Source organism: Phaenicophaeus curvirostris, chromosome 5, assembly GCF_032191515.1.
Source record: "Phaenicophaeus curvirostris isolate KB17595 chromosome 5, BPBGC_Pcur_1.0, whole genome shotgun sequence".
NCBI lineage: Eukaryota > Metazoa > Chordata > Aves > Cuculiformes > Cuculidae > Phaenicophaeus > Phaenicophaeus curvirostris.
Window position 1 is genome coordinate 21,556,830 of NC_091396.1, and position 18,199 is coordinate 21,575,028.

Genomic DNA, 18,199 nt, shown 5'->3' on the forward strand with positions numbered 1-18,199 from the left:
TCCAGGTCATCTGCAGTGCAACTGACTGTCCTCTCATACCACTCATACCATATCAGATTGTGTATTGCCTAAATCTCGGAATATAATGGACAATACATCACTTTTAACCTAGTTTTTGACAGGCTGGAAACAACAATCACATAAATTCATGTGGTTGGTTCTGCTCTGGGTAGCCTGCTGCCTCCCCTTCCCCACATACCTTTAGTGACATTGTACCCGTACGCTGCGTAGGCCGCCGCAGAGGCTGCCGCTGCCCCTGCTTTGGCACCTGCCATGGCAGCAGCACTTCCTGCTATTGATTTCCGGCTTCTGCCTTTCCCAGTGCTGCCTTTTGATCCACTGCCTGCACCTTTAGGACGACCCCGGTTTCGACTTGACTGGCCTCTCCCAGTGAGAGGTGTATCTTGCACTGAAACACCTTAACAAGAAAAAAATGTTAAACAGTAACTGCTAGAGTATTTCAGGTGGCTCATAAATGAATACAGTGTCGTAACTACCTACCCTTTACATTAATACTGTTCCTATTAACTGAGACTTTTCATTTACATTAATAGAGACACTGCTAGCAAGCACTGATCCCATGAATAGAAATTACTCATACAAAAACTTGACTCTTCATTGACTACATCTTATTAACTCCAACTACTTGTCATTATTACTATGAATCCAATCCAAGAATAGGTGGAGGATTCTAGGTTCTACTTCAGGATGAAGCATTTTGCTGACTGATGAGAAGCTCGACATAAGCCAGCAACATGTGTTCTCAGCACAGGCCAACCTTATCCTGGGCTGCATCAAAAAAAACACGGCCAGGGTGAAGGAGGGGATTCTGCTCCTCTATTCCTCTCTTGTGAGACTTCATCTGGAGTACTGTGTTCAGTTCTGGAATCCTCAACATAAGAAGGATATGGAACTATTGGAATGGGTCCAGAGGAGGGCTGGAGCACCTCCTATATGAAGACAGGCTGAGAGAGATGGAGTTGTTCAGCCTGGAAAACGAGAAAGCTCCAAGGAGATCTTAGAGCAGTTTCCAGTACCTGAAGAGGCTACAAGAAAGCTGCGGAGGGACTTTTTACAAAGGCTTGTAGTGATAGGACTAGGGGCAATGGCTATAAACTGGAGAGGGGCAGATTTAGACTCAATGTAAGGAGGAACTGGTTCACTATGAGGGTGGTGAGGCACTGGCACCGTTTGCCCAGGGAAGCTGTGGCTGCCCCATCCCTGGAGGTGTTCAAGGCCAGGTTGGATGGGGGCTTGGGCAGCCTGATCTAGTGGGACGTGTCCCTGCCCATGGCAGGGGGGTTGGAACTGGATGATCTTTAAGGTCTCTTCCAACTCAAACTATTCTGTGATTCTCTTACTTGACGATAGACATGAAGTTTCTTTCATTTCTTATCTCTAAAGAAACTCATCAAAACGTAAGGCTCTCTTTATTTCAGTGTAGAAATCTATGGTTTAAAAATATTTGCTATTATCTAAAACTTCAGCTGCTCCAATCACCCACTGGAAGCAGATAATTGATTATTAGCCCAACAGGAAATTCAAGGAAAAGTTCAGAGATTAATAGTTCTGTGGCAGTCTGTAATTTGCTAATATACACATAATGGAAGGTGAGTTCCCTCTAACACAGGAATAAAGGACATAACTTTTAAGAGTAAATAACACAGAAAAGAGGAAAGTGTGGTGAACGATGGGCTATAAACAGATTTCGTATCAGGTTGGAAGTAATTTCTCAATGAAGAGGCATTCCCTGGAGGTGTTTAACGCACGGGTGGACGAGGTGCTGAGGGGCATGGTTTAGTGTTTGATAGGAATGGTTGGACTCAATGATCCGGTGGGTCTCTTCCAACCTGGTTATTGCATGATTCTATGAAATCTTGCCAACCATGCATATACTCTGGTCAAAATGCAGGAAATATACCACCTAGCCACATAAAGACAATGTTTAATAAATGTTTAGCAGTGAGTCAAGCTAAAAATACTGACCGTTCACGGTATCTGAAACTGAGCCAGTAATGGAAGCTGGAGAGTTTGTTGCTCTTGACTGAGGAGCTGAAGAAGCTGGATCATCCACAATCACAAGCATATCACTACTGCTCTCATCAGGAGGGATAGAGCCCATATGTAATTCACTGCTAATGGAGATCTAAACATAACAGAGAACAAAGCTGTTAGCATCTCAGTTTATGAAAGGGAAGGGTACAAACGTAGCAAGAGCTTTAAAAGACATACAATGCCAGGTATTTATCAGTACTTGTTCCGTTCTCTCTTGTCTTCTCTATGTGAGACTAGCAGCAGGATACATGACGTGCTTACTTGCACCACACCCTCTATTTACAAATTGAGCAGCAGTAAGGACCTCCAGGAGCTACTTAATTTCAGTTCAAGAAAATATATGTTAAGAATCACTAATGGTCTCAGTAGGGATTTAAGAAAACTGCTGTTCAAACTGTGCATCTTCAACTGCAAGAGAGGTTTCTTAACATATTGCTATTATTAATAAAAATACTGGTCAACAAGGGAACAACACAACACAAGATTCTTAATCAACATGGTACAAAACAAAAATATATTTGCTGTGAAAACCAGTCTGCAATTCTTTACAGAAATAGGAAGGAAAATAAGATGTTTGCCACTGAGAATTTACAATTTAAATTCCAGAGGAAAAAAACCCCACGCTAATTCAGAACCAGAAGCAAGGAAGGAAGCAGAGAAGGAGATGTAGATAAGACTAGTGAGGAGTACTTAGAAAGAAACTGAACATCAAGGAGCTAATTAAGGGATACTGTTTGGTTCAGGAGCAGAAAGAGACTGTTCTTGCTAAGGAAGGTATTGGTATGGAAGAAGGCACGCAGTTATAAATGAGAACATGGAAAAGGAAGAAGAAAGTAGGGAGAAAGTAAGTGGGCCTGAAGCAGAAGTGGAAAAACTTCAGCAGCTGAAATGGAGGAGAGTCAGGGCATGAACGTGCTGCATGAGCAAATTAAGAGGGGAATAAGAAGCTATAAGGCAGCTTACTAAGGTTACATTTTCAGCTGTTAGGTTTTCAGTAAATTATTTTCCTTTCTATGGTTCACTTTTAAGACATCTCACTTCCCCCACATACTCAAAGCTCTACACCAGCTAAGATAACAGAGAGCAAGAATCCTACAGGGTGCAAGGCCACCACTGAAACAGTATAACACAGTCTAAAGCAGCAGGGAGTTACCTCACTGAAAGGGCTGGGCATGGCAGAGTCTACGCTAACGAAGGAGTCATCCCCATCAGCAGACAGGTTGGAGTTATCAGCTGAGGGAACAAAGGGGATCACAAGGTTTGTGCCCTCTTTCTTCCTCTTCCCATCCAATTCATCTTCCTTCTTCTTCTGAAATAAACAAAACAATACCAGGAATTAAAAAGGCAATCAAACAGAAGAAAGGAAATAAGCAACCCAAAATCTCAACATGTAATGCAAGTAACACAGCAACAGAGCCCTTAAAGGCTCCTTCTTCAGATTTAAGTAAGGTTTGAGGTTTTTTTTCTTCCTAAAATGGATGTAATGATGGATGATTACTCTTACAGAATTACCTTTTGGAGTGAGCTTGAAGTTCTTTACCATCACACAAAATTCTAATTAATTAATGCAAAGCCTCAGTGTCTCCAAAATTCAGACCTAGTTTTAGTGATCTTTTTAAAAAAAAAGATCTTCCCTTTTTCTGGGTTTTAGCCGTGTTTGGTCCTTTATTTACGTTCCCTTTTTTCCTTGCAGAACAAGCTCTCAATTAAGTTGCCGTTTCATACCCCATAGAATGATCAGTTGGTCATTTTGGTTTTTTCCAAGCATGAGTCCTTGATTTGTTGTCTGCAGACTATTGGTGATCTACAGCATTGTTTGTATGCAGTACTTCCTTATTTTTCAAGTTGCTAATGATATTAAAACACCGATAACTATGCATTACGTATTTTGTAACATCTCTTCTCTGTGTAAGGAAGCACCACAGATTGATGTTTAATGGTGAAGGGAAGAAGTCTTTACTCATTAGATTGCCACAGCAGAAAATGTTTCTACAACACATAACAGTGAGCCTGAAGCTCTTACAGTTCTATCACCGACACAGGCAACCTCTTTGCATCAAAGTACCTTTTCAGCATACTTCTCCCTTTTACGTTTACGTTCCTTCACACGATTTGTTTCTTCTTGCTGTCGCTTCTCTTCTTGACGCTGACGCACTGTCAGAAAAGAATACAAACTTGGCACCACTGGAAAGATATTTCATATCCTTTTGTGCATCTTACAAGAAATTCTAGTTCTAACAGATCCGTGAAGGAAAGTCCGCTCTATTAAAACTAAACCTCACTGAAAACACTACTCTATTAAAACTGTTTGTATCCAAATTACTCAGAAGTCTTATAGTGAAATTTTTCTTTCAAGCAACACAGAAGCATATACCTCTCATAGCTTCAAAAGTATGATGAAATGCAGCATTTTTACTAATACTTTTCTTGCCACGGCCTACGTAATTCTTTGTCATTCAGGAACAATTTAATGATCCTGAATGAGTGCCAATAAAAACATCATCATGTCTCTCTTACACAACTTCATCTTTCAGCTCAGCAGTGCTATGAAACCAGCTTGTACTGACAAGAGTTGGCAATATACAAAGAGCCAGGAAACAGAAGTTGTTATCAGCAATACATGTGTTTGTAGAGATAAAAACACAGATCTCATAAGCTAATGAAGTGGAAGATGGGGAATACGCAATCCAAATTTCACATACATTTCTTTTCTAGTTCCTCATCATCCAGCAGAAGGCTGACCACCTCCTTTGGCTTCAAGGTGTCAGGTTTGAAATTGCCACCTGAAATCACCATTCGTTGGATCTAGAAGAAAAAAAAAAATGGGGGGGGGAAGGAGGGCGGGTAAGGAAAAATTACTCAAAGCAGCCATGAACCATTCTCACTACCCTTTTCTGAAAGCCAGCCAAGAAAAGATGCCAGTGCATCTGTGTGAGTCAGAACTGACTCCAGTTCTCCATCATACCAAAGTGAGCAGAAAAAATTCAGGGAAGATTTATTAGGATTATAAAACACAAGTAGCAACCAAACTAGAAAGCAGAAAATTACTATCCCTTGTGCAAAGCTCCACTTCTTCTAAAGCACCATGTAATAAACACCAAATGAAAATATTATTAAAATACTACCAAACTAAAAGAAAAAATACAGCAGTACAACTGTCAGGTACAAATTACCACTTTTTTTCAAGTATCTGCACAGAGGATCATGCTGATAAACTTTTTAGTCTCCTTAACTGAAAACTAAATCTCCATATTGAGTCAGTGTCTCAGTTTAAGCAATTCACTCAATCTCTATTACTGCAACTACGTTAAAAAACCCCAAACCTAGAGAGTTGTAACTTAGCAAACAAGAGAACAAGCTTTACTGTAAGACGCTTTTGATGACTTGGATCACCACTAAAAAGAATACTTTATTTTCATGTTGGTATCAAGTGACTCTAGTGCAATATCTTAGAGAAAACGGGTAAGTTTCAACATGGGAAACATGAACATATTCAACTGGAGATGCTTCAGTTGCTGCAGCACCATGATTAGCATCCAGTAAAACAAAAGCTGAACGAAACTCCGAGTACACAAAACACCTGAATGTTGTAAATAGTACATCTGCTGCTGCCAAAGAAAGTGAATGTTTCATTTCTTTTTGCCAATAAAGTGTTCTGAGATTTAAAGTTACTGCTTGATGTTGCAAGACACTTGAACTCTTTTGGCAACTCCTACATCTCAAATAGCTTTCATCTGATTACTATCCAAATTTCTTTACAAAAACCCAAACCCTCAGCTGAGGTACAACAGCATAACTTGAGAGGAACCAGTAGCCCAGACAGTAGCCAAGACAGAAGCTCCACTCTTAACAAAGCCTGAATAGTTTCATTGCAAGAAATAGTTTTCATGAAGTCGTAGTGTAAATAATTAGCTTCTTCCCAGCTCATATAATGCAGCTGTAATGCTGCCCTGTTAGAACATAGATTTGTTTATTTGAACACAGACATTTCCTTTTGGCTTTTCTTCTCTCTCCCTGCAGATACTTTTTCTGTTTCTTTACTCATTTTGATAGGTGTTTTCTGATACCATTTCTACAGATTCATGTTCCCAATTATTTCTTTATTCCTACCTCACTCTTTTCCTTAGCCCTTTGTAAGATGCGCTCCTCAATAGTGCCTTTACATATCAACCGGTACACAGTGACTTGTTTTGTTTGACCCAGCCTGTGTGCCCGGTCCATGGCTTGCTGGTCTACTGTTGGGTTCCAGTCACTGTCATAGAAAATTACCTGCAAAAGAACACCAGAACAGAAAGGATTAAATAAAACCATACAGAGCACCTGGGGATTAAATAAACAAAATTCCAATATACTGATAAAAAAAGTCTCTTATACACTCCCTAGAATCACTGACCCACTGCAGGCAGTATTAACCTAGCTTTACCCAGTCCTATGAAGTTTTTTCCACTGCATTTCAGATGAATTCAAACTAACTGACAGTGCGAATGTTTCAACTTCCACAGAATGACTAATATCTTCTTTGACAAATCTGCTTTTGAGGCACAAAATTACTAAGTTTGTCACCACATTAAATCACCGTCATGTAATTAATTATAGGCTAATCGCATCATTTTAGTGTTACTTACCTTCAGAAGGAAAAGCCCTCCAAATTAAAATTTCACATGAAAAGTAATATTTCATTTTTTTTCTTTCAAATCTGGATAAAGTATACTCTAATCTACACTTCTAGGGGTTTTATGATGAAAACCTGAAATGCCATATTACATTAATATTGCCCTATCATTCCAACAGTAATTGATGCACTGTAAGCATGTAAAACAAAAACACTGACAAAAATTTTAGATGACGAAGTATTCAGAAAGTTACGAAATCACAGAACTAAAAATGCTCATGCAAGGAGCCTGCAGGAGCATCACTGTGTTTTCATCTGTTTACATCCTCTGTTGAAGCAACTTAAATTGAGAGAACTTGTCAACCCTGGAAGTCCTGCAGATAAGTATCTGTTTTATTCCAAATTATTTTAAGTGACAGCAAGATATGATGGGGTATTTTAAAAAACAAATTACGTAATATATTTGATGCAGACATCTTTGGGTTTCTGTGGCTACAGATTACAGTGTGCCTTGGGATCAAATCTACATGCACACAAGGTTTTAGGTTAGAAGAGCAAGAATAGCTGTTACTGAAGAGATAAATGGTTCCTGTTAGGTCAGTATTCCTTCCCTAGTGATTAGTGGCAGCTGCCTTAGAGTGCAAATCCTTGCAATTCAGCCAAATCAATATGCCTTTACACCTTGGGTGAGTAAGGGGAAAGCAATTTATTCTTCCTAACTAGCTGATACTCAACTACAAATGACTTTGTACTTCTAACGGCATTGCTTCATTTTTCTGTGCGCAGACAAAACGGTAACTGACATCTGTTCTAGTGAATTCACTGCAACTGAACCTGAACAGCATACAGTCCCATGCAGAACAGCATTCGCTCTATGGAAGTGTCATTTGCATCTGCAGACCCCTTCAGTAATCCAACTCTCTTCTAGACTCCGGTACTAAAGTACATGGGGAGAAGGAAGATGCTTCCGTTTCCAACTGCAACATAAAATTGTGTACCAAGTGCCCAATATTCTACAACTTTATCAACAAGATAATACTATATCATAAACATGAGCAAAGTAAATAAGGATATGCAATTTCATTATGTGAATGCAGTATTAAAAAGTATTGATTGGCAAGGCTAAAAGAGTGCCAACTGACACACAGCAAGACCAATTTTCCTACATAAATTCTGAGGCTGGGAGGCAGGAGACAAACAGCTCTAGAAAAATGGTGATTGGAGGTATCTGATGCAGAAAAAGCAAAGAAATATTTATACTGAAAACATCAGTAAGCTGATTTTTTATTCTCTATTACTTTACCAAAATTCACCTACCGTGTCTGCAGCTGTAAGGTTAATGCCCAAGCCTCCAGCTCTTGTGCTTAACAGGAACACAAAAATATCATTCCTGTAGAGGAAAGAGATTAAAACACCCTTATTTCGTGCATGACAAATAAGAAATAACCAGAAAAGTAAAATTTTTGACCCACATACAGTGATCAGGGCTATTACTTGAACACTTCAGAACATTCATGGTTAAGAGAGGAAATCTACAAATCAGAACTGTTGGAACACACAAACATTCAGTTTGCAATAGCAGCTTATTAATCTCTTATCAAAGCAAACCAGGGCTTGTTTATCTTGCCCACACCGGAAATGAAGATTTGATATGGACAAAGAACAATGTATCATTTCATAGAACTGACTGATGTTAAAAAAATCATGCCTTAAGAATGCTCATAAATGCTGAAACTGAGAAGATACAAGTTTTGTCATAAATTTGGTGCTTTGAACAGAAAAACAGGGAGAGACGTTTATATGTAGGAGGCCCAAGCAGTAACAGCAAAATCGGGATTTCTGCTAAGACTGTGAACCCCACTAGTGCCACTGGGGGGGTCAGCAGTATTTATAAACATTTAACACCACATGGATCTATGAACAGGCAAACAAAGCAAATAGCACTAGCATGGACTTGAAAGAAGCTGGCATACTGTACTTTGTCAGTGACAGAGAGAGGCTTTCTGCTTAAAAGACATTCTGCAATATCACATCCTTTTGGTACCATGCTGTCCGTACACTCCTGCATGCAGAATTAGTAACGCACCAGAAACTCTTCCTGAACAAGCAGCATGGAACATTGCCTTCTTGACCAACTACGTGTACACAGTCTGTCCTTGAAAGTCCAATCATGAAATCTAAAGGGTTGTTCTTGCCCTTCCTGGAGGAAGTGTGGGGTGTATTGCAGGCTGTTATGCAGCTACTAGTAACCCTCAACAAATGTTAAAACCCAAGGGGTTTGGAATCCATATCCTTGGAGGTCAAGCAGAACTGACTATGTTCTCAAGACTCAAAGATGCCCACAAGTACCTGGCAAAGCCGTATCCTAAAAAACAGACTCTCAAAGAACCCATTCTGGTCTAAGGTAAGATTTCCCCCTGCCTCCCCTAAAGAAACTGCCAGTCAACAACAGAAATAATTATCAAAAGTATGAATTAACACACACACAAAAAGCAGGAAGAATTCTATAATTAGAAATAGAAGGTTTCTAGCAGTCCAAAAATCTAAGAGCACAAAATTTCACCCTGAGCTATGGGCAGCTGGGAGTAACTGAAACCGAGCTATCAGTCTCTGGCCTTTATCTTGCAGGTACAAAGCCCAAGAAGTCAGCAAGTGCCTGTCTGCAATGCAAGTAATCCTTGGCCAGGAAATCTTTTCACTCTGGTAATGGTAACAGAACGGGCACGTAGACAGTCACCTGGCACATCCAGCTGTGAAACACTTCGGGAAACGCCACATGGGAAGGAAAGAAAGTGGACAGTGCCACAGACCACAGGAACATATTATCATTCCATAGCTATATATTTTCAGCACCTTGCTAGGATATCCTGCAGGATAGTTTAGTCTCAGTCAGGCTTTTCTTCCTGGAAATATTTCTCATAAGAGGAACTCAACTAACATTTTAATTTTGTTTAGACTGGATGGCCTATATTTCAAAGGGATTTCCTACTGAAATAATTATTTTTCTTCAATTGTTCTGTTCATTAATAAAAACAAATTTCTTCACCTTCTTTTGATTAAAAGACTTTACAGGAAGAAGAATTAGGTTTCCAGGAAGACATCAGAACCTGCACAGAACCCGATTCTGCCACCTGGAAACAGGCAGAAAGGCACTGCATGGTCTTCTCACTTACTTCAGATACTTGGCACACATTCTTTTCAAGTTTTACCTCTCTGAGGAGTTCACTAGAAGAATCATCATTGCAACACTGTCCTTCAAGTCTTTAAGCCTCATGAACCAGTGCCCTGAAAGGCTGTATATGGCTTTCTCTCCTATCTTCAGCTACGATACCTTGGGACTACTAATGCCAGGACTACTGTCTAGTCTAGAATGTTACTTTCACCCCACAACAAACAACAATCTATGAACTTAACTCCTCTCAAAAAGAAAAGCACCCTTCTTAGACACTCCCATCAATATCCAAGAAGGATAACCTTAGTGTGAACTATCATACCAAAGTGACATCATATCAAGCCATATCCCATTATTAAAAGTAAACATAAGAACCATAAAGTCAATTGTTATGGGCCCTAGGGAGACAAAGTTATACAAAGATATATTAACGTATTCTAAGATGATTACTACTCTTCTTTCCTGATGTACTCATAAAAATGACAAGAATCGATTTTGGTTTATTAAATGAAAAGGGTTCACATATCCTGTTATCTAATAAAATCCCCACTTTATCACTTGCATATTAGTTTAAGGTTTCCTAATAAGATATGTTTAAATTGTTTGTTTTGCAGAAAACTAGGTCATTTTCAAAGCCCTAGCATATGCATCATTTTCAGTCTCATCTTCACAGTGTCAACTGTCAGAGCATATAACAACAAACAAACATTTGCTGCCTTTCTACTGAGCTTCTTTATAAGCAACAACATACTTGGAATGGCAAGCAGCACACTAGGTGGGTACATTAAAATTGCTCCCACTACTGCTTCACAGATGACAAATTCCTAAATACAACTGGGTTCAATACCAATGTTGGTGACTCCTGGTCAGCAAATCCCCTAGAAACTGCCTCAGGTAAATAAGGCCCATGTGGTACCAGGAAAGATAATTTAAGAGCAAGTTTTATTTATTTTGATTACATCTTACACCAACGCTCTACTTAAACACAATTTAGCATGGAAACACCTTGTCAAATACATTACCTGTTCTGAAAATCTGCTACCATGTCCCTTCGTTCAGAAATCTTTGAAGAACCATCTAATCTCATGTAGGTATGCTTCCTGTAAACCATGTATTCCTGCAAAGAACACATACCAGAAAAATACAGTTGCTCTTGAAACTGTTCAATCTTGATTCTTCAGGAAAAAAACAATAGAAGCAGAATTGCTACTTACCAAAACCAAAACAAAAACACACTCTAAGTGCAATCAACATTTACACTATATGCAATCTTACATAAGCAATATCTTCTAATAATAGAAATTCAGAAATTAAAGCTACTCAATGACACATCAGTTTTTGCACTTCACATAAGAGATACATGACGACATCAGTTCAGAGTTAGGGATGATTTGGTGTACTGCAGACAACACGGTACATGCTTTGTTTTATAAATAAGTAAACAAAATCTCTAAAATAAGGAGTTTGTTTCCACAAAGTCTAAACTGAAATTAAATCCTGAGCTTTCACTGGGTAAGCGACGCTCTCCTAAGAAATCATTTGTATCTGCTCCCTGTCAATTTTAAACCATATGACTAGTGGTCTGAAAAACCTGGTACTGTACGCTAACTTCTGTCCAGGCTTTATCTCGCTAGTAAAGAGCCTGTGAATCTCACTGCATACAAGAACACTTTGAACATCATACTGGAGTGTTAGCCCACAGCTCATGCCAAACAGAAGAACTGAAAGCATTGCCTGGGACACAAATGAAATGGCATCAACAATGAATGCTGCAGGCAAAGGCTTCTCCAGTGAGAGACATGTTTATGCTCTAAGGCACTCGTACTTTCAGATACCTGTGCAACTATCAATTATACCTAAATTACATAGAAAGCTCTTCAGGCTATGCAGATGTCCACAGAGTTTCTCTGGAAAGATACCCTCTGATATTTTATCAGTGTGATCCTCGCCTGATGAGATGCGACTCCTCTTGCTTACACTCATTAGATTTAACCCTACTGGTGCATGCATCTTTCTGAGATGCTGTGACTGCAAATGAAGAGAGAAAGGAATCAGACGGTGCTTCAGCAGCAAGAACTATTGGATTTATCTTGCTCCAAGCTGCAGCATTCAGCAGATACGGAACTGCTGTGCTGTGAGAAGACATGGCAACGTTTGCGCTCTAATGAACCTTCTGACACTGCCATGTTCAGGTTTCCTTTTCACCTATCCTTCAGGGCTCCTGCTCCTTTTTCATTCTGCTGTGCTACTGCAGAAGATGTGACAGCTGCCATGCTATTCGTGTAAAGAGGCTTCAATGTATGGGAGATGAAAGAGTAAATAAAGTAAATAAGTAATGCGGAAATGGCCAAAGTCACACTTCACCTACCTCTACAAAACGAAGCTCATGGCTAGTATGATTTCTGGAGTACAGCAATAGAAGTTTAAAGCAGAGAACAGCTGCTTCACCCTAGACACTCAAGATCTAATTTACTATTGATTTCTTCCATTTCTATGACAGGTTTCTGTCACCAATTAAAACCAGAGAGACACACTTGTCAATTAGGCATTATTTGCCCTTTCCTCCAGAATTGATCAATCCTTTTTCTATTATCACAAGGACCTTTTCCTTCCATTTCTCTGTCACTCTCTTTATCTGCCTTTATGACGATTCAACCTTTCAACATCCTGATTTAGTCTTCCCTCATCTATTAGCCATCTCTTCATTAGTGTCTTCTAAATGAACTTCAGCACAAACAGAAAACAACTTTCATACCATCTGGCGCATTTATCCTTATCCCAGGCCTTCGACATTTCCACTAAGGCACAAATTACAAGAGAGTAAACTATTCTACACCTGTAATACTGGCATTAATAGGTTGTAACCCCTCTCACCCAAAAACTAGCGCATTAAGTCTTTAGCTAAGCATCTATTCAACGCTGCTTAATGAGTTCTAGTCACCTTCCTTTGAACAAGAAGGACACTTCACAGCAGTGCAGCAGTGCTTGTATGAAACATTCTCTTTTGGTTTCACAAAAATACTCTTTTTATCCAGTCTTTTCCCAAACATTAACAATATACTCTTTCAATTAAGAAAAAAAGAAAAAACTCCAACATTGCAACTTATACCACACTTGTCAGCAGTTTAGTGCTTTGATCAGCTGCACGCACACACATACATCAAAACAACAAAAAAAACCCCAAAACAAAAAAAAACCCAAACCACGCACTCTGATCTCTGATGTCCAAGAGCCTATTTAAGTAGTAATATATCCGGTGTCTGCTGTAATCGTGTGAGACACTTGATGACTGCTCATTTTTCTAGCTCCCACAAGGAGTGATGAGGTGGGGGAAGCCTCAAGGGGAGACTTTCATCTCAGAGAGAGACACTTATACTAGATCTGCTTGAAAGATCTATCTGCCGATCTTATTCAGTGTAAGGGGTCACCAAACCAAAAGTATCAATCTAGAAAAAATAATGAAGTGGCCCTGGCAACAGAACATGCACACAGGAGAGGAACAACACAGAATGACTCAAGTATGGTAAGAATGCAGTGCTGTTTAAGTCAGTGCCCTTCTGGGCTTTGACACCAGTATTTTCTCGACTCCTATAAAATCTTTTCCCTTCATGTTATTTCATAGTCCAAATGGAGTACTCTTATGTTTTAACACAACTAATAAATTTTTAGTAGAGTATAACTAAAATATTACTTCATTCAGAATATAATCTAACCCCTCGTCACATGAATGCAACTGAGAGAGAGACAAACATGACAATCTTAAAAAGTATGAAATTCACATCTGCATGAAATAACAGTAATGATGCTGTACTTTATTCCCTTCTGTTGAAAGAAAATAATTTTCCTCTTTGTAATTATATCCGCCATTTCATAATGGCTGAATTAATTAAGCAGTAGTTCCTCAGCTGAAGATAAATCAAACCAACATGGGTTTGTAACTCTGTAAACAATACGTTTTGTTTGCCCTGCGTACATCAGGTTAGTATGATATCAGAGCAGTTACACTGACACAGTTAAAAGAACATGTTAAAACAAACAGGACACTCTATGCTCTTTCGTATTCAAGTAGGCAGACGGGATGTATTTCAATATCACAGGTCAGGGAAAAAAAAAATCTACTGCTGCACAACCTTTTCAGGACTTTCTTACAATCTGAGTCCTTACTTGATTTTTAGCTTGCTTAACTCCAGCTTCTGGAGGCGAGGAGAAGGAAAAACAGAAGACTTGGTACGTGGCTTATTAGGGTAATAAAACCTAACAAGTGAAGCTGAGATTTAGGAGGTGGAATAGCAAAATGGAATGATAACAAAAAGGACAGAAGCACTGAACACTGCTTTATGAGCTTCATAGCGTAACACAGGGTGTCAACAAACCTGCACCATGTCCAGTGTTTGCCAAAAAAAAAAAAAAGGGCATAGGAAGCAATGCTGGGCTAAGAGCCAAACTACAGAATTGCAACCATGCAAGTTCTGTTTTAACTCACAGCAGCAAAACCAAAATTCAGCTTGTGTTTTGTTACTGAACTATTAACTGCTGACCTTGAAATGCACTTCTGCACATACAGGACTCATGATTTAGACAACTATTGATTCAGGCTTCTCACTTTTTCTCTTCCTTTTATTGTGGAGAAGACAGTATCCCATGTCAGACACCATCGAAGGAGCCCACATACACTAGGACTAATGGCAGGATCTTGATGTTTTAGCAGGACTGAAAGTATGCTACCAAATGCATGTATTTCCCCACCTACTATTTTTCACAGTCAGAAAACTTTATCAGGACTGCCTCTTTGAAACTACTATACATCAAGTCTCCTATTTTCTTACTCAGAATTAGACAGCCATAAAAGTTACTGCTACTAATCCTTCGCTGATATGGGACAGAGGTATTGAGAGACGAGATATTCCTTTTTTCAGATCCAGTCGAAAACTCAAACTTTGCTGCCTTCAACAGAAGCCCAGTAAATAAAAGTCTATCTTTCTAAGCATTATAAGCATTACCAATAGGAAACCAAATCAATAATTCTCCTACTTCTATTCAGGTCAGCTCTTTGGCGTCATGGTTGCTAATTAAATATTGATATATAATTTTTCTTCTTCTGAGGCAGACTGACTGCATGTAAATAATGAGTAATGACTCAATTCCTAATTTCTTTACTATCATATATGCCAGAGAACCTATTATTATTACACATCTACCAAACTTCTCTGCAGGAATAAGATGACCGAAGGAAACAGTACAAGTCAGTGAAACTACAGGCAACATAAACAACGTAAAATAGATCACTGTTCTCCCTATTCTTTCCATTAAGAGGACACAGGGACATTAATGAAAATAGAAGGAAGCAGTTAAATATAAGCCATGCAAACCCTTGCCACACAGCTGTGCAAATGACAAAACTTTACAAAAACTCAAGATGCAAGCGAATGATATAACAAAAGAACCACCCATTTAAGATTAGCGAATATACAGAAGGCACATCTGGCTCAGAAAACCTTTGAAATGCAAACTGCTCAGCACTGAGAGACTAATTGTGAAGTATCATTATTCTTGTACAGTTTCCCCATACCATCTGACATCATATACAGCTAAAAACATGACACTAAGCTGGACCTTAGGTCTGACTTTGTATGGTAGCTCTTATATTCTAGTACTAATGCATTTACTGGGTACCCTTCAGTAAAATAATTTTATGCCAGGTTTGCTGCATCCAAATTATAGCATCTTTTCCAAAACACTGGTGCTAAGTTTGCATCTTCAGAATTCATCTGCTGTAGGCTATAGCTCTCCTACCTCCAGTAAGTCAATCATCCGTGTCATCTGGGAATAGATGAGAACTCTGTGTCCTTGAGATTTCAGCCGTGTCAACAGAAGATCAAGAGCATGGAGTTTTCCACTGTCAGTGATCAGACTCTCTTTGTCTAAAAAATAAAATGGAAGAAAAGCAGGTAACTAATAAATGCAAAACAGCAACGTCAAACAAATTAAATTCTAAGATTTCCTAGTACTTCCCTGCATGATCCCTAAAGTAATGAGTTGTGATGGAAGAAACCGCAACATCCCTTCTGGCTGCCACTTACAATCACACTACTAAAAATAACTTTTGTTTGTTGGGACAGGTATATGTGAATACATCCACTTGGGAAAACCTCATCACAGACTGATCTCACAAGTATGGACTCGGTTCTTTTTCAGACAGCCATTCTGACCAGATCAACAACCAAAACATACCTTGACAGCTGATTTTTTTCTCCACTTTGCATGTTAAAATGCTGCCCTTTGGACATTTGCTACTACCTGCTGCTGAGCTTTAGATTTATCCTCCAGGGATCAAGTTTCAAGATCAAATCCCTCACAAAAAACCGAAGAACAGTTCTCTAGGTCACTGTAAGAAAATAGCCGCTTCACAACACTGCCTGAACTTCTTTTTCTTCTCTGCCCTCCGCTTTTTGGGTTGTGGGCTTTTTTTGTTTAAGGAATGTTTCCAGATGGCAATCTTTTAAGTCACTTCAGATTTCATACTTCATATGCTCTCTATTTCAGCATTGCTCATGAAGTATTTTTCAGGAAGGAGATCTTCCTGTTTGTACATTCCATACATAAACTTCAGTAAACAATACCCTACTGTTGAAAGAGGACGAAGAGAAATTTTCTTCCAAAGAATTTATTTACTGGAAAGGCCACAGATGATTCTGTATCCTTAGGACGTCCGAATTTAGCTTTACAGCCAAAACAGAAAGTTGACAACTGCAGATAGTGAAGGCTCGTACAGAACCCAGATATTTTCAACACATTTAGCAGGTACCATTCCCTAAAGTCTAGCAAGTAGCACTTCAGCACACTTCTTGTTGCACAGAATTAATTAACTGATTGGCTGAAGAAAATCCAACTTGACTGTCACGCATGATATTCTGGTTTTAAAAATGGTATATATAAAAATTAACTCATTGATCTGAGTACCATGCATTTTAATACAGCTAAAACCAAGTTCATACTACTGGAACAGAAAAGTACAGATCACACAACAGTGCTCCTAGCACAGTCCATGAGTGCACAAATGCAGTGATATAGCACAGATGTCCAAGTTTGATTCTTGCATGTGCAATGATGGGTTTGCTAAGAAAAGCAGGAATGTAGTTGTTCTGTACTTTATTTTGAAATAACGTGCCTAAGTTTAGTACACCTTTCAGAAAGCTCACAAGAACTAGAAAGTGTTCAAGATTCCAGTGTGTTAAAATACTTTTCTTACAAGTGAGGGAGTTCAAAAACCTGATCCATTTCGATTTTTCAAAGAGTAATTGCCACTACTCAAGGTTCTTCTTTCGGACAAAGGTTTTTAACAGCAGAAGAGAACTTTATACTAGTAGAGAAAGGCACAGTATCCAGCGACTTGTTAAAACTTCAACAACAAGGCAAGCTTCCCTCTTATCCTTCCAATAGTGAGGAAAAACTAGTCAGCGACATTTTAATCTAGAAACATGGTGAATTCTTTATCACTTCAGTATTTCAATCCAGATCTCTTTCAAATATATCCTTTAGCTTAAATATAAATAATGGACTTCATGCTGGAATTAGTGGGATCTACATTAGGACATCAGAAGATGCAGCCAACAGTCCTGCTTTCCAGAATTAAAAAATTGTTGAGTTGTCAATATCGCTTAAAATCATTACCTATTATATTTGCACAATAAACCACTGCTGTGAACGCTGGCTCCCTTGTTAAGTTTAGACCCCCTGCAATTCACTAGCTAAGAATACTATACAAGAGTTCTGCTCTTTCTTGCTTGTCTGCTTGTCTAGGTAGCCCCTGTTTTTCTTCAATTTGCTCTCCCTTTTTGTTTTGCCAGGAGCAAATGCCACATCATTGCTGAATGGTTAGCAACTACCTCAGGGAATCATCAACCAGAGAGCCAAGCCAAGGACATGCTGTAAGGAAAACTCAAGACCACAGCTCAGGCTGTTTGTACTAAGTGGAACTCAATGCATAACAACACACTCATCTGTGGAACAGAACTTGGTCTCAATTATAGGAATAGTTAATAGTTTCATGCATTCTTCTAGGGAAAATCAAACTTTAAACTTAGGCAATTAAGTAGAAATAGAAATGACTTACGGTTATTTGGGTTTAAAATACATCTAAGTAAAAAACTCTGCACTGTAGTAGTGTTTACTCTTTATACAAAATATTATTCTTTCCTTTAAATCCATACAACCATGACATTCTGCTTTTATTGTAATTGGTCAGCTTGCAACTTCAGAATTAATTAAATTGAGTGAAGCAACATGAAAAGCCTAGATATACAAGAGAAACTAACATGACTATTAACCAAAAGCCATCTGACTGGAAGGAAACTGAGAAA

General features: G+C 38.8%; 1 protein-coding gene across 2 annotated transcripts in view; it reads right to left on the reverse strand.

Annotated features, from left to right (window-relative positions):
• Nucleotides 1–18,199, reverse strand: part of INO80 (INO80 complex ATPase subunit) — a 298,105-nt gene that overhangs the window by 241,411 nt on the left and 38,495 nt on the right. For both annotated transcript variants that reach the window (XR_011337512.1, XM_069857782.1), the window contains exons 26-34: nucleotides 15,633–15,760; nucleotides 10,862–10,956; nucleotides 7,985–8,057; nucleotides 6,166–6,324; nucleotides 4,758–4,860; nucleotides 4,121–4,209; nucleotides 3,209–3,364; nucleotides 1,987–2,146; nucleotides 200–418 (exon numbers count right to left, since the gene is read on the reverse strand). Coding sequence is in view for 1 of the 2 variants with exons in the window: in XM_069857782.1 (XP_069713883.1) it covers nucleotides 200–418; nucleotides 1,987–2,146; nucleotides 3,209–3,364; nucleotides 4,121–4,209; nucleotides 4,758–4,860; nucleotides 6,166–6,324; nucleotides 7,985–8,057; nucleotides 10,862–10,956; nucleotides 15,633–15,760 (1,182 nt within the window). In the remaining variant the exon portion in view is untranslated. The remainder of the gene's footprint in view (nucleotides 1–199; nucleotides 419–1,986; nucleotides 2,147–3,208; nucleotides 3,365–4,120; nucleotides 4,210–4,757; nucleotides 4,861–6,165; nucleotides 6,325–7,984; nucleotides 8,058–10,861; nucleotides 10,957–15,632; nucleotides 15,761–18,199) is intronic.